The sequence below is a fragment of the Papilio xuthus genome, unplaced genomic scaffold (genome assembly GCF_000836235.2).
Source record: "Papilio xuthus unplaced genomic scaffold, Pxut_1.1 DF825946.1, whole genome shotgun sequence".
In the NCBI taxonomy this organism is placed as follows: domain Eukaryota; kingdom Metazoa; phylum Arthropoda; class Insecta; order Lepidoptera; family Papilionidae; genus Papilio; species Papilio xuthus.
The window spans coordinates 11667956-11683719 of NW_013532703.1; the positions used below are offsets into that span (position 1 = coordinate 11667956).

The 15764-nt window shown below is 37.2% G+C and overlaps 1 protein-coding gene across 5 annotated transcripts in view; it reads left to right on the forward strand.

Moving 5' to 3' along the window:
- grh (grainy head) overlaps nucleotides 1-15764 on the forward strand; it is a 90288-nt gene that overhangs the window by 68104 nt on the left and 6420 nt on the right. For all 5 annotated transcript variants that reach the window (XM_013320940.1, XM_013320941.1, XM_013320937.1 and 2 more), the window contains 2 exons: nucleotides 11599-11710; nucleotides 15303-15397. In XM_013320940.1, coding sequence (XP_013176394.1) covers nucleotides 11599-11710; nucleotides 15303-15397 — 207 coding nt within the window. The remainder of the gene's footprint in view (nucleotides 1-11598; nucleotides 11711-15302; nucleotides 15398-15764) is intronic.

The following is a 15764-nucleotide window of genomic DNA, read 5'->3' on the forward strand; positions in this document are numbered from 1 at the left end:
TATTTTTAATTTTGCCTGAAAACATTTTCAGGGATTGCATTGCAACTTTTGCGAGTTGAAATCAAACCACACATTCTATTATGATGCGTTTTCACGATTTTTCTATAGGTACCTATATAAGATAAAACCTCAATACATATACTTACCAGGCAGTTGATATGTACGAATAGACTCATGATTACTTGATCGCGAATCTGATACCAAAATGACTCTGCTATTACTATACAATGTGGATTGAATAAAAAAAACCATTGTCAGCGCATAATTCTATGATGCGACACTAACAAAGTGGTGTCGCGAGATCCTGGTGTGAAAGCGAGGGTCCCGACCGCAGCCGCGGCTCAGTTTCACTGCTCCCGGTTGCATTACGTGTTCGCCTTCGACGACTCACTTTCATAACCGCTTATTTTTTACACAGTTTTTTATTTGTTAGTAATTCTTGTGAAACTAAATATAACATCATTTTTTACTACGGATTTTTAAACAAATAAATTAAAAGCATTAATTACTTTATTTACGTATACAAAAATTATTTACACAATTGATACAATATGTTCATACATTTTTTACTAATGTCGTACAAAATTAACAAAGATGAAAACTATTAATCTGACAAATATTTACCAAGCGAATAATTAAGCAGTCATAAAACAATCTTGCATCGCGTGAGAACAACCGGTTATTGTTTGGAATTATTAATATGGAATAATAGTACCTAAGAAAAAACGATGAGTTCTGTTTACAATTTTCTTATATTAATGGGAAAACCCCTTGCAGAATTTCCCGACATTTCCTTTGAAATTACGTAATTACTGGAATAACGGACTACAGGCTTTTTTTCTAACTCGTCTAGTACAGTAAAACTAGAAAATCCAGACTAAACACACTAATACTAATTGCTTTCAAATTACCTCTACACTATTGTATGAAAACGTATCTTCCGTTCTCATGATTACAAGGGATAGCATAACAATGCAAGTAAGCGAACACAAATATATAATTAAAGCTTGCATCGATCGTAAACAATATGCGTCATGAAATATTCCGCAATAATTGAATTTTCCTTCGTTTTTCTTGCGAAATGTATCGTATTCGAGCTCGCTTTATCTTGATTCAATGGAGTTAGATCGGAATAATCAGAGATACAATGCGACATACGTTTGAAGTTATTATTAAGGCAGCAAGTGGGCCGCGCGTCCGGCGCATTCAATAATGACTCGGATAGATACACGGTGCTTATCTCGCCGCAATCGAGTGCGCATTGTATGGCCGCGCCCGATAATTAAGACGACGCTTTTGACATTCGCCATATAGGAACACAATGACCGCCCCGGGAGCGCACTGGTCGCACCGCCTCGGCCCGGGCCTCGCCTCGGATAATATCGCTCCCTTAAACAATAACCTCGCTGCATTATGATAAAATAATTTTAATGCGGCAAACATCATGTTTCCTTAACGAGCTACTTTTTGCCTTTTCGAACATAATGTCAATACATGTATCTGACCAACTTTAAGCTTATTAAAGATTATTCTTTGAGATGTTTCAACAATACATATGTTTATTGCAAAGAATTTGCGATTCTGAATTTTGGTCAAGTCAGAGACTTTCTTTATAGTTATGGTACATCGTATTAAGGTGTAGATAACAGACATAATACATCTATGATAACAAGTTACAAAAAGACACTAGATTCCATAAATAAATTTGTACAACTGCGATAAAATTGGCAATGATATATAAGTACTGGGAATTCTATTATATATCTGTTTGAATTTAGAACTATGATTAATACTTGTTTTCTGCTAACGCATCAAATCTCCTGGTGTCTAAATGTGATATAAAAACCAGCTTTAAATTATTTTATGATATTTATCTACAGATATCTAAAGATTAAATTAATAAAATTGTGGCAGATGATCTACCTTGTCGTGTTATAAGATTTTAATATTTTTTTCTAATAATACTTAGTCAAAGTTTGTTCTTTTGAATTATCTAACTTTGTTGTTTACGAATATAATGATAAATTTATGAATAACTGGTTTTTCCGTGACTTCGTCCGTTCAAAAAAAAATCTAGTAATGAAGATATCCTTTGTTAGCTGCAAAAGAATTTTTGAAATCAGTCCACTACTTTTTGGGCTTATTGATTGTATATAAATATATAAATCTGTCCTCTTTATAATATTAATTAAATGATTGTAATTAAAATAAAATATTCCATGTATTGAATGTCAATTATGATCATTAGTTATCCACCGTGGCTGAGAATTTAAATTCACACGCGATGCGAATATTTCGCGTGTCCGTAAGCTGTTAGGAGATATAAGAAAATTCGGTAAAAAGAGAGATTCGGGCTCACGGAGCGTGAGTGGCGAGGCTGTAATTACGGCCGGCACCGCCCCGCCCCGCCGCGGCGCAGCTTTGCTGGCCACCGCCGATATCATCGGACAGATTTACTCCGAACGAACCTTACGGCGACCCGTGTACGAGGTTTTGCACCTAATTAAAGGTACCACGTCGCCAATACAATCGACCCAACTCGTCCTCACTTTTCGCACGCCAAGTATGCCATTTACATTTGAATGAACATGATAAATAGGATTTTAAAATGTTCTCCGAGATGTTCAAAGTTGAAAAAATATTTTGTGTGCTTTGGCACGGAATAAAATCGATCAATCACAGAATATGAGTGCAATTAATCACCTCGCTAGCAAACGCGACGTGCGTGATGTTTGATGTTCACGTCACTTGGAGGGTGCATTACAATGATTGTTAAAAAATTGTTGGTTATGCACATGTGTCGTTTAAGTTTTTCCAATACAAATGAAATAATTATAGTACGTAATGTACGTTTTTAATTCATAATTTATATGATTGCTTTAAATGTAAATTTTCTTCCAACTTTTTTAAAGCACGCAATATGTTAAACGTTTTTATGACAAACTGACACTCTGTGGATGAAGTCGAGTAGAAGATCGTTATCTATTTGCAATATGTAATTTACATACAAATGATATTTAATACCTTTTAAGCGGCCGTAATAAACTTCCGCTTATCGTTTTATTCTCGAGCGCGACTGAACCGCGTCTCGCATGTCCGCGGTGCGACGCGGCGTGGCGCGGCAGCGGCAGCGTGGCGCTGCTGTTCATTGAGAGCGCTTTTTGCTCTATTTCTTGTCGATGCGCCAACATCATTGTGCTCACTTTCGTAGCAACGGAAACTCGCGTAACGAGCCCCGCTGTGGTATTCTTTTCTTTTTGCAATATTTTACGATTTTAATGATTGCTCCGGTTTGCCTTTTTAAGGCGATCGTTAATGATGCCTTTTACACTCGACACGTTATGCTCGATGAGGGATTATAACGGTCGGCATTCGAAGCGCTCAGCTCCCGCCGCGCCCATTCTGCAGACGTCGTCGTCGTCATGCCGCACGGTGAAGGGCTGTCATATGAGACAGATCGAATAATTCTCACAGGGCGCATTGACGTGTAATGAAATTTCGTATCCGACACTGACAGAAAGAGTTCTTTATGTAGGTATAACAAAAAATGAGAAATTTGCATATGTTCATTTGAGATTTGGAAAACGCCAGTCACGCTCTCGATCAATCACGCGTTGAGATCTCAATTTAGTGTGCACCCCTGTCGCGGCCGCGACCCGCACCGCTCCTTGCCAGTCTTTCCGGCGACAGAAAAACTTTAATGATTATAAATTGCACTGATTATACACCGACATATAGTCCATGGCACTGCACTTTCATTTAGTCATTTAAATAAACGATTTCATTCTTTGCTTAATCGAAAGTAATCAATAAAACGGTGTTGTATATTTGCAACATTAATTCGCCATTCTTTTGAACGTCTGAATCCATAGAGTTCATAACGTATCTGAATTGTTTTGTCGCCATGTTTAGTTAGAGACGTGTTGCAAAAACAAGGCTAAGAATATAGTAGTTTTTTGAATTATTAATATCTACTACCAAATTTTGTTGAAACGACCGTTTACTACTACGAACTTCGGCATCGGTACGTGTTTTTCTACTTAGCAAATATAAATAAAAATGAGCCGTAATTGGCTTTAAACTGTGATTTATTGACTGATCAACATATGTTAATGGTGAACAGTGCTACAAAAATCTTGCTATAACTTTATCGTCTCACCTAAAGTTATTTATCACTGCCGTCTCGCGTTAATATAATGTACTTTTTATGGCTTTCCTTATTTTTTGAAAGTAATTTATGTGAATTTAATGTAATTACTTTTTTGGCAGTTTTGTTTTTCGTTATAAAATATTATCTTATGGCAATCTGTCTGCAACGATGAAATAAAAAACACAATTATCTCAGGGCGCGGTGTTCCGTTAAGCTTGGAAATGAAAGTACTCTTTTGATCTTATCCCGAATGCTACTACGGTTCCACCATTATCCTTGTATCACGTAAAACAAGCACGGGTGATCAATTCTTAGAAAAATCTCTGAAGCAGGAAAAGCTAAATTAATGTGTTTAATACGCTAATTTATTTATTTAAAGTCAATTGCTGTTCGTTAGTGTCGCTAAAACTCGAGAACCACTGAACGGATTTATCTTATCATGGTCTTGAAATGTTTGTGGAGGTCAAAGAAAGGTTTAAAAGGTGAGAAAAATTGGAATAATTGCCGGGAACTAATTAAGTTTTTTTTCCATTCCACGAGGAAGGAGTCGCGGGCTACAGTTGGTATTAAATAAAAGACATGTTTGATGTTGATAAAATTGTGGCCACATGTGTTAACAAATTTTTCCTAAAACACTCAAAGTGAATTTTGAAATAGCAATTTAAAGGTCCGTTGTTTACACCGTGAAACATATCTAGGTAAATGCATGCGATTCGCCGGCGCGTGAACGTTTCTTATTCAGCTTCAGGCGCACGTAATTACCTACTATAACTGTTACGTTATTATTACGCGTTATTCGGTAATATTCACGTAACGTATCGTTAAAATCTAACGTAAATAAGACTGCGTATTGTTTTTGTTATTCAATTAATTTACTTTTGTTTAAAGGTGTAATTTAAAGAAATAATTAGACAAAATTAATGTGAAATTGTTTTTCAATTTCTACTTACATCTAAAAATATAAGATACTGAATTGCTCGGCATGATAAATATAAAGGTGAAAGTAATGTACGTCGTGCGAAATAAATCATATCCATTCGGTTATTTACATATGATTAAAGATATAATGTAATACGTATCTAAAAGAAATGAATCAATCGTATTTCAGGTCGCTAAATGAAAGGTTGAGCTTAAATAAACTTTCACTTAGTCTAAATCTATAGTTTGAATGACAGCCGCGCGGGCGCTGGCCGGAGCGCGCGTTGCGTAATGCGGGGTTCGTCATTGTTTCGATATTGGAAGTGTCACAGCGCGCGTATTTAGCGTCACTCTGAGATAGCATCGGGGCCAGCGTGAGGCTGTAATCAGCGGCATTAGGAGATATAAGGTTCGGTTTCGCAACGTGCGTCCGCCACACCGCGTCTCTGTTATCTTAATGCCGAAACAAAATAATCGTAATGATTGAACGATCCAATTGTTCCATATTCGCAATAAGCAAATTACTTTTGTTACTTATTGTCTATTAATCATTTATATCTTTTGCACACGTGTGTCAAATAGACGAATGTGACAAATGTTTAAAATACCAATCCTTATAATCACGTACATGATCTGACTTCCGTGCTTTAACTATTTCTTAAAAATCTATATTAATTATGAAATATATGTAAGCGTATTCCAAGCTTGTTTGTTTGATGTGTAAAAATTTAATGTTTTGGTAACATAATATGATACAGCGGATAAAATGCCACACGTAGTGTTTGCCGTCGATGGCCGACGCGGCAGCTTTATCGAGCGCACTCTAAGCTGTAGGTCCGAGTAGGACGTCTCGCGTATCACATCTCGTCCGGAGCCCTGCGTACAATCCGACATTTCCTTTCGACATTTGAGCAGATTAGTGTTACGACGCGACTTTGGATTTTAATCCGACGCCGGACGGATCGCGGGAACTGCTCCGATTTAATCAAGGTTTAGCGGTAACTAGCTACTCCATTAGTTTTTTAATTCTATAGACAATGTTACGTATATAGAGAGCAATTACATTGGATTAAATTTTTCTGAAATTAGGAAACGCTACTAGGAATTATTATATGATCATATTTCCTTGATGTTACTTATTATTAGGTATTACAATGTCGACAATAGTAAAATTTCAAAGTACCGCTAAATAATCAAATTATTCTAAAAAAAATCATTCACATCTAAAACACAACTTTAAAAACAACATTAAAACACAGAATAGATTTCCGTTGAAAGCTAAAAAAATCGAAGAAAACAGAGATGATGACTATTTATTAATACGTAATGTGCAAGGATATAAGTAATATTAGGTCTTGGATATTGCGCGTTGAAAAAGAAACGAAGACTGTAAGCCGGATGCGCGGGAAGCCGTGAGCAGAGCAGGGGAGGGCGCGGGGCAATTTGTCGGCGACGGAAGCTCCCCATCTCTAGTAATCTCGAGCTCTGCCCTGCGGCACTCCAAACTATTGCGTGGGGCACATCCACATTATGCTTTGCTTTTTACATTAATTTCTATTCATAACTCTCTCTTTAACTTAACTTAGTACTTGGCATACTATTTTACTTTATGAATATAAATATAATATATGTGAAAAAAAATGCGTAATTCGTACGGACATTATAAAATTTTATTATTAAAAAACGCATGCGTTACGCAAAATATAAATATAGGTACTTAATACTTTCTTTTATCATATTTAGTGCAAAGTTGTCAAGCAACAACTGACTGCATGTTTGGATAAATTATTACTTAATGAACTTTAATCCGGTTTTCATCTTGTCTCATAAATAAATTCATTAAATATGAAGCTAGTTTGTCCGTGATTTGGTGAAGTTGTAGAAGGTTCAAATGATCCAAGTTATCCACTTCCTTCTTTTGACCATATTCATATATTAATACATATTTTGCTCTTGTTTTTTTATAATTTTACCGATTTAGTAAAAGATTATTCTTACTTCGGATAACAGAATGTTATAAAATTCTAAATATTTATTTATTAGGATGCATTTAGCAATAAACATGTCGTTGAGAATCAATATTTAATCATTTACGTCATCCTCAAACACGGTGAGCGTCGAAGTAACCCCCACTTGTGTTACTCGAGCGCGACTTCTTTTATTTACGAGCTGAGAGCGGCCATTGATAAATCTAGTTTGATGCGAAATAAATACCGAGACGTATTCTAGGAGCGAACGCGCGGCGGCTACACCCACAGTTCCGCTCAGAATTTATGTCGAAACCGACATTCACCACGGAGAACATTCGCAGCAAATAACCGGGGCGTTAAAACAACTAGTAAAACTGGCGCACTTAACAAACAGACGTATCCGTATCAGATATAGCGTATCGCAAGGCCGGGACATTACTTCTGCTCTATCGATAAAGCTCAGCTGTAAGTGGAATAGTTTCGCGGGGCGGTAAACATAAATAATTGTCGTAAAGGCGATAGGGTCTGATGGATGGTTGCTGCGACCGCGCTCGCGTTAACGAGGAGGCCGACAAAAAGCACGAATGGAGGAAAGCGTGTGCACTGATCATCTCCTGCATAACAATATTACTTAACATGCTACGTGCTGTGGTCGAGGAACAAATGATGCGAACATGTATAACGCGTTCCGCTACTTATTGCCACGCACTACTTGTAACGCTCCATGCTCGTATGCATAACAGATAATGTTTTAATTATATTCAATTTGATAATGTAACATACCGGTTAGGGTAATTTTAATGCCATTCATCTGTGAATTAGCAGTTTTTTTGAGTTGAAAACAACTTTTTACATAAAATTATTTTCGCAGCATAATTCTTTTGTTATCATATAAGTTTTTAGACTAAAAAGTGTAAGTAATACAAGGGGTGTATTACTGTTTCAATTCTTAACAAAGATTTCTTTGGTTTTTGCCATAACTTTTTCAAAAGTCAGTGTCCTGTTTTTAAATGAACAAAAGATATTTTAATACCATGTCAAAAATATGTTCGATTTCCCAAACTTGTAATTTTAATTCAGAACAAGTCTCAAGTACTCATAATATATTCATTTCATGAGATAAATGAAGGCCACTCGAGGGCCAGTTGCGGTATTTAAAAAATACCCCAAATACTTGAAAAGAGCAAAATTAGCTCTATAAAGATTTACTCTGTGCAATTTAAAAAGTTGTAAGACGACTTCTTGACTTTCTTATAGGTCCATTTCTTAAGTATTCTTAGCGACACCAAAGAGAAATTGCGCTGCGAACAGAAACAAAGTGGGTACAAGCGCGGCCACGAGTTTTAATTAGAACATTTATCTGGAATGAGATCAATAACTGCCTTCGTGTGAAACGAAATGATCATTTCCTTTATATCTGCCTGTACGCTTTATGAATACTAAATGAAATATAATTGATCACGTATCTGGACGAAGTTTTTTTCTTTGTAAATCATTTTCCAGGCCTTTACGTCGTTTTTTAACATTTTGTTATCATCAAAGACATTATTTTAATCAAATTCAAAGGTTGTTATAGCGCATATTGCTTTGCATTTTCAGTTTAATACAATTTCAAATAAATAACGTCTAATGTTTCGAAAATAACAACTAACTCACAACTCACATTTTTGTGTTTTCAGCAACCATACGTAAAATGTAGATACCACATTATAGATTATATTAAACGATTCTAATAAGAAAGCTAACTTAACTGTACCAATCTGTCTTTGTAACCGTCTCTACATAAAAGACACCTTAATCTAGCTCTGTCAATGTCAGGAAATTGTTATCAGAAACATATTACACTCACCCCTGATTAACGATACGTCTTCAGATGTCTCGCGTAAGCCTAAGATAACAATCGACTTGTGTATTATGCATGAAATATGCAACGAGTGGTTATTTATTCAAATAGAGTGATGAAATGAAGGCGGTCGTACGGCGGGCACAGCACAGCGTCGAGCTGCGCGCCTCACACACGCGGAGAGAAAGCGTGTTTAATCAGATAACTAAGATTGTCAACCAAGTCCGGGCTCCTGAAATCGGGTCGAATGTCGATACACTCGATTAATTAATTGACGGTCCGAAAAGTTGGAGGTAACTGGTTCGAGAACTCAAAACTCTTGCGAAACATGTACCTACTTCCACGTACTGAACATACTATAAATGCAATTAACTGTTGTCGTATGTGTGTTAATCGGAATAATTTACGATACTTCCCCTCATTGTATATTCTCTGATATATCCGGTGTTACTATTAAAATTTAAAATTTTAACAATGATAAAATATAAAAGTCTTCTAAAATACTGGCGGAATTAGAAATAACTTAACATGCGATTCTTCATTACTACACTTTAAAATAAATTGGAAAAACGGAATAAAATAACAATTAGGATAGATAATATATACATTTAAGGAATCTATTACACGAATAAATCGATAACACATCATTGAACACCACCAAAACGTTTAAAATATGACGGTAGTCGGAAACATTAGTTCGTCTATCAAGGATACGACCGACCTTTAGATTGTCCAATCAATTAACTTGTATGAATATTGTAATAAAATTTACTGTCAATAACTAATTTATTATTCAGTGGAAGTAATACTAATGTTGTTTAAAAAGTATCGTCCGGTGTCCAATGAAAATGGAGACTGTTAATCGTAAGAAAATGTAACAAAGCTATTATCAGTATCTGTAAGTCAATCAGATGAAATTTATTATTTTAAATACCTATTATTGTCGACACCCATAATAGTAGGCACTGATAACATTTCAATAAGTAATAAACTAAACGAGAAACATTAATTCGATAAAACTGAGACTTGTCTATGACACGTTGCGTAATTCAGTCATTTAAGCCCCAGTTGTAACTCCGTGTCTCTGTCAAACAACAATAGCGACATTGTTCCGTGCCAATTGTCAATATAAAATAGGTATTAAGTTACGTAAACTATTACAACTGGATGGAGTTAGACCTTAAATTACCCGGTGGACCTCATGAATCATTTATATCAACAGCCTAAAATGTACTACAGCTACTTACAAGCTAGATATAACTACAAATTCCGACGTAAATAAATACGTGCCATAAAAATGTCAAAAACTAATAAACCTCATTTTGGTGGCATATGACTACAGATAAGATATGACCTACCATCTAATTCTTGTTTACAGTTATGCATGCATTATGTATTTAACTATGAATTTGGGGAATTCTAGTAAATCAGTAAATGTTTATATTTAGTAACGGCGATTAGGTTGGCGATGTGTAGTAGAGGTGGATTGCACCGTTACAATTTTATACGCGGGCTATCTATTAGTATGCATGATTCCGTTCAGTTTACGCCCGATGTCCGGAGAAAGCCGCCGTCCCGTTTATAGAAGAGCGTGGCTATTCGCCGACGCGAATTACTCATAAATACATCAATTCACAATAAAACATTGTTTTTATTGCGCGTCGCCAATCCCGTAACTGAGGTCCTTGCCGTATTTAATTGCGATCCCGCGCGATAACACCGCCGTTATGGTATCCAGCGTTTTATCTTCGTAGACTTTAAGCTTTCGAAGTATACACGATGCGTAGGAACAAGTTACAAAACTTCTTAATACACTACAGCTACATTATTCTTGAAAAAGTATATATATATATTCATATTTAATTTATTCATGGCATGTCCTCATACGTGATTGTACGGACCTAAATTGGAAATTAAAAAAGAAATAAAATACGAAACTTGCCCGATATCTTAATAAAACAAAATGACATGATCACCTGACTGTTAAGTGAAAAAAATATGGTTTGATTGTAAAGATGTAAACGTAATTTAAATACATAAAAAAATTACAATTACACATGATAACTTTCGTACAATCTACAGTTTCGTTATAACTTTTTAAATAAAGCTTTAAAAATTATATCAAGGTTTTTATGAGAATAGGTTTCAAAGGTCGGTCGGGCGCGGCCGGGCGTACTCGCCTCGACGATCGGCAATCGTCGATCCATCAATCAGAGGCGACGATCGGTGCTTTCTCGTCGTTAGCCCTATATGGCCGGGTCTGGCACCACGCCTGATGCAACTTACTTCTTTTTCACTTCATTTTCTAACCCGTTCATAGAAATCGTCCTAACTACATATTTCACTTACAACGCGACGGAAACATGCGGCCGACCATCCGACTATTGTGAAGGGCATTCAAATGAAATATGGAATTAAGATGCCCGTCTCAACGATGTAATCGTATTCGTTTAACTTAATAACTGAGAAATGCTGCACGTAATCGCGGCCAGTTTATTCGCGAAATGCTCACGGCATCGCTCGCCTTTGCTTCTGTCATTAAAGCTTGCGATAAATTAAATGGAGCCATACCTTTATATAGGCGTTTCTAATGAGTATTATCGCGATGGTGTATATTTATACGGTTTATTTATATTTAATATCTTGCGATGCACACTACGTATGCAAGCTATAATCGAGTTTAAAATATAATCGGCTAATATTGTGTTTTGTTTCAGAGCGTGGTTATGCTGATGTTCAGAGAGGAAAAATCCCCCGAAGACGAGATTAAAGCGTGGCAGTTCTGGCACGGCAGGCAGCATTCAGTGAAACAAAGAATACTTGACGCCGGTGAGTGGAAACGATCGATTGACGATGTGTTTTTGCAAAATAAACGCCATGTTGCGTGCGGAGTCATAATTACAATACAAATTAGTAATTTAAAATCACAATGACTCCTTACATTTTCCGCAAGCGTACGACGGGCGAACGGTAGCTCATAGGGATGCCAAGACACGATATTTACCGCACAAAAACATGGTTGGTCGTGCTCGAGGCGACACAGAAACATGGCGGTGAAGATTTGCGTGCGGCGAGGGCCAGGGCGAGGGCGGCGCACGCAGCACCTAATTACCGCGCTGCAGGCAGAGGAGACGCGCCGCGCGCCCCGCTGCCCACCATTATGTGTCGTTAGGACATTTGCATAAATAACGCGCAACGCAGCCCACACCGCCGGGCGAACCTATCAATCGGCCCGTCTAAAAATAAACACCGTGGCGCCGCCGCTGCCTAGCCTCATCCCTGCCGCCCCTCGTCGCCCGCCACTACGGCTACATGTTACCTACATTCGTAATGACACATTCCGTCTCGACTAAATTAGTGATATAAAACAGAATGTTACGTTTCCACGAGGCGAGGTTAAGTAAAACGATATAATAAAGATATCCGACACGAGCTCTATGAACGCGACGGCCGACTAACAGGAAATCATAAAAATTCGTGAGAAACCTCCATCTCGGAGAAGCAGTAAACACCTGTCCCGTATCACCGTATCCATTTTGTTAAATCCCGATATAAACAGAGTCGATAGCTTTGATCCCATGATATAGTCGCTTGTCTAAAATGAACGTTGAAAATATAAGCAAGCGTACGATATAGTCGCAAGCGGACATAATTACCGCGATGATATCGGGGAGCCGTTCATTAGCATGTTAATTGCGCGATGAGCCCCCGCCCGATACCGCGCCTCGCACCTCGCGCCTCGCTCCTCGCGCCTCGCGCCTCCGCCGACCTGAGAGAGTTATCGTCGCCGGTAATGGTGCTGCCGCGTGACGTTCTCAAGCGTTTTGATAGCCGTCGAACAATGTTGATAAAATAAACGACTGTTTTTATACAAATTCAATTCGATGCGTTCGAATGTAAAGACTATCTAAGTCTATTAGCACGAGTAAAATTAAATGTGAATTCGTTTTATTGCCACGCCGAAGAATCGACCGAATAGAGGCTTGCGTCATCGACATCGGCGGAATGCTTGCTTATTAATCGGCCACCTCGGCGCGAGTAAACAGCGCTGATATATGACACTTTACACATTCTAACATTGCTTAACTGAGGCTCGAAGCATTTGTAATGAGTGACGCCGCCGCAAGCGCTGCCTATAAATTTAATCTCAAGGAAAATAAAAACATGGAAGCCATTAATTCGCGCGGCCGGGCCAAGTTTAATGTCAAGGTTTTTACCTTATCTCGATGTTAGTCAAATTTTATGTTTTTTACTCTGTGGTTATTATACAAAATGAAATAGTACCTAAACACCACCGAATTTTGTCGGTTAAGACCATATAAGGCAAAAACAAATGTGGGTGTCTGAGAGATATGTCACTGTCCGTTTACTCACCATATTTATGTATACTAGAACTTTATGAGACAAAGCCCGTGTTGAAGCTCTGTTTCGTTGTTTTGTCAAACTTCTAGAGAATCCATGCATTAATTAAACAAATTGCTTACACATTGTTAAGTAATTGGTTATCGTTTTTTTAAAAACCTGCAACATATAGAAACATCTAGTATTTACGAAACGGTACATCTAGTTTTTAATACATTTCTATATTTCTTACAAAACTTTAAGTTCAATTCACAACCCAAGCTTGCATCGAGAAAATGCAAGGTATTTCGAATTTATTGTATAAACTCCTTGAAGAGGAACGAACAAGTAAAAAAATATGCTTTGAACGAACTTGGAAGGAGCGTCAAGGGCGACATCGGACACCTGTGCGTGGCAAGTGAGAGGCGAGGAGAGGCAGGGCTCGTTGCGGCACAGAGGGGCTGCAACGCACCGCGCGCCTGCACAATACGTTCTCCGATTACCTGCATGTCTTCTTGTTGTTGCGTTGCGTGTCCACTGCCCGTTGCAGCATCGCTTCTTCACTTCCACTGCTATGCCTTTAGACAGTTTTCGCTCGTCCCACGCTCGGCTGAGTCGACACGACGCAACCGCTGTTCCCTTTTAAACAAACACCAACACTACGATGAAATTTACGCCGGCACCAAAATGAGATTACATTACGCTCAATAAAATATATGTATTACATAAAATTTAAAATGAACATAATTTACTACATGCGAATACTTCAAGCATAAATTTAAATACTATACGATATAGGTTTTTGCAATTTTTTTGTTCTTTACCTCTCGGTAACAGGTCGATGTAGCTATAGATCGAAAAAAATGTATTATGTTTAGTTATCTTTTGTAGGTGTGATAAAAATATAGTTATCTCTTTACTCTACTACTCTCTACTTCTTTTTCAATCTTTTTTATTGAGTTTCTGAGGTTTTGCTATTTATGTCCGATTGCTGGTGACAGGCGAAAGTAAGACCTTTAACGTTAGCGTTTGCACTTTAACAAAGTTAAATATATTTATTTGCATTGAGACAGCATCCCGTGTACACCGGATGCCGTGACCCAGCGGGTTAGCGTCATTAACAGGCACATCTAATTATACGGGATTCATTGAATTTAAAGTAAATAATCCTCTAAATCTATATTAAGCTATGAAAATATTAGCTTATCTACATAATTTATATTTCTTCTTTTATAAAATTAAAAATGCAGGCCTGCAATCTAAAAATATTACTGTATTAATTTATTAACTTATTTTATATATATTCCTTAACTTATTTTAGTAGTCACGACTATATAGTACCTAACAATTACAATGGAATATGTGGGAGTTAGTTTGCGCAAAATAACAGGAACACTAGTTTGTCTCGTAAATTTGTTAAAGCCAGTCAAACAATAAGGCAAGCTGAGGGCGGGCGGCAGTACTCCGCGGCTCATAAACACGTCAGCGGTCGCGCGCCCGCACAGCTTGCGGCCCCGCTGATAGGGCGGCCCACGCCACCGTCGCGAACGACGCGCCATCTCGCGATTACTCACTAACGTCCTCCATATTAACATCAACTCGCTCCTCCGTACAGATTGAGGGTGGTTAAGTCACCAACAGCTCTCATAATTCACCTTTAAATATACATATGTTTATGCCAATAAGTGTATGTGCTTTTGACCAAATGGTAAAAGTTAGAAAAAGTATCATAAAGTTCTCAGGTATAATGGATACATACAAAATCGTGACTCGTTACAACAGTATAGAAAAAAATTGAAACACTAATTCGTTTTAGCTTCGCTGTACATTTTTTATGTTAATATTTAAATATATGTTTAATTGCCAAGAACATCCTTTCTATAAGGTGGTGCTCCCCAGCGAATCTTGTCCCTTGTCGCGAATCTATCGATGATATCGTGTTATTATTCACGCCTTGTGGAAATAAATTTCCGTCGTCGATGACGTATTGTGCATTAATATCTTAATCGAAATCTCCACATGCATTGTCCACAATTATACGTTCGGACAAGATGAATGACGATGTTTTGTTTTATTGCAGACACTAAGAACAGCATCGGCCTTGCCGGCTGCATTGAGGAGGTGGCACACAACGCCATCGCCGTCTACTGGAACCCACTTGAAAGCGCTGCCAAGGTATACTATTTAATAATTTATTTATTAAATTGATTAAAATATCCAGTTTTACAAAATAAAGTTATATATACGATACTTTTAATGAATAATATTATCGTATTTTAATAGTGTGAAAAATGACCTTTTCTGAAGTGTTATTACATGAATTGCAGTAGTTCATATTTTACAACATACATTGTTTGCTATTTTATATTATGACTCTTATGAGACGGTTAAATTTCACATCAAATACTTATTATACATTACTTAAATTATAAAAAAATAAAACTATCAAGACCATAAGAGGTTAAGATATAACTATTCACATAATATGCATTGGTAATATCCAACATACAAAGCAGTGGAACCATAATTTAATAGAAATAAG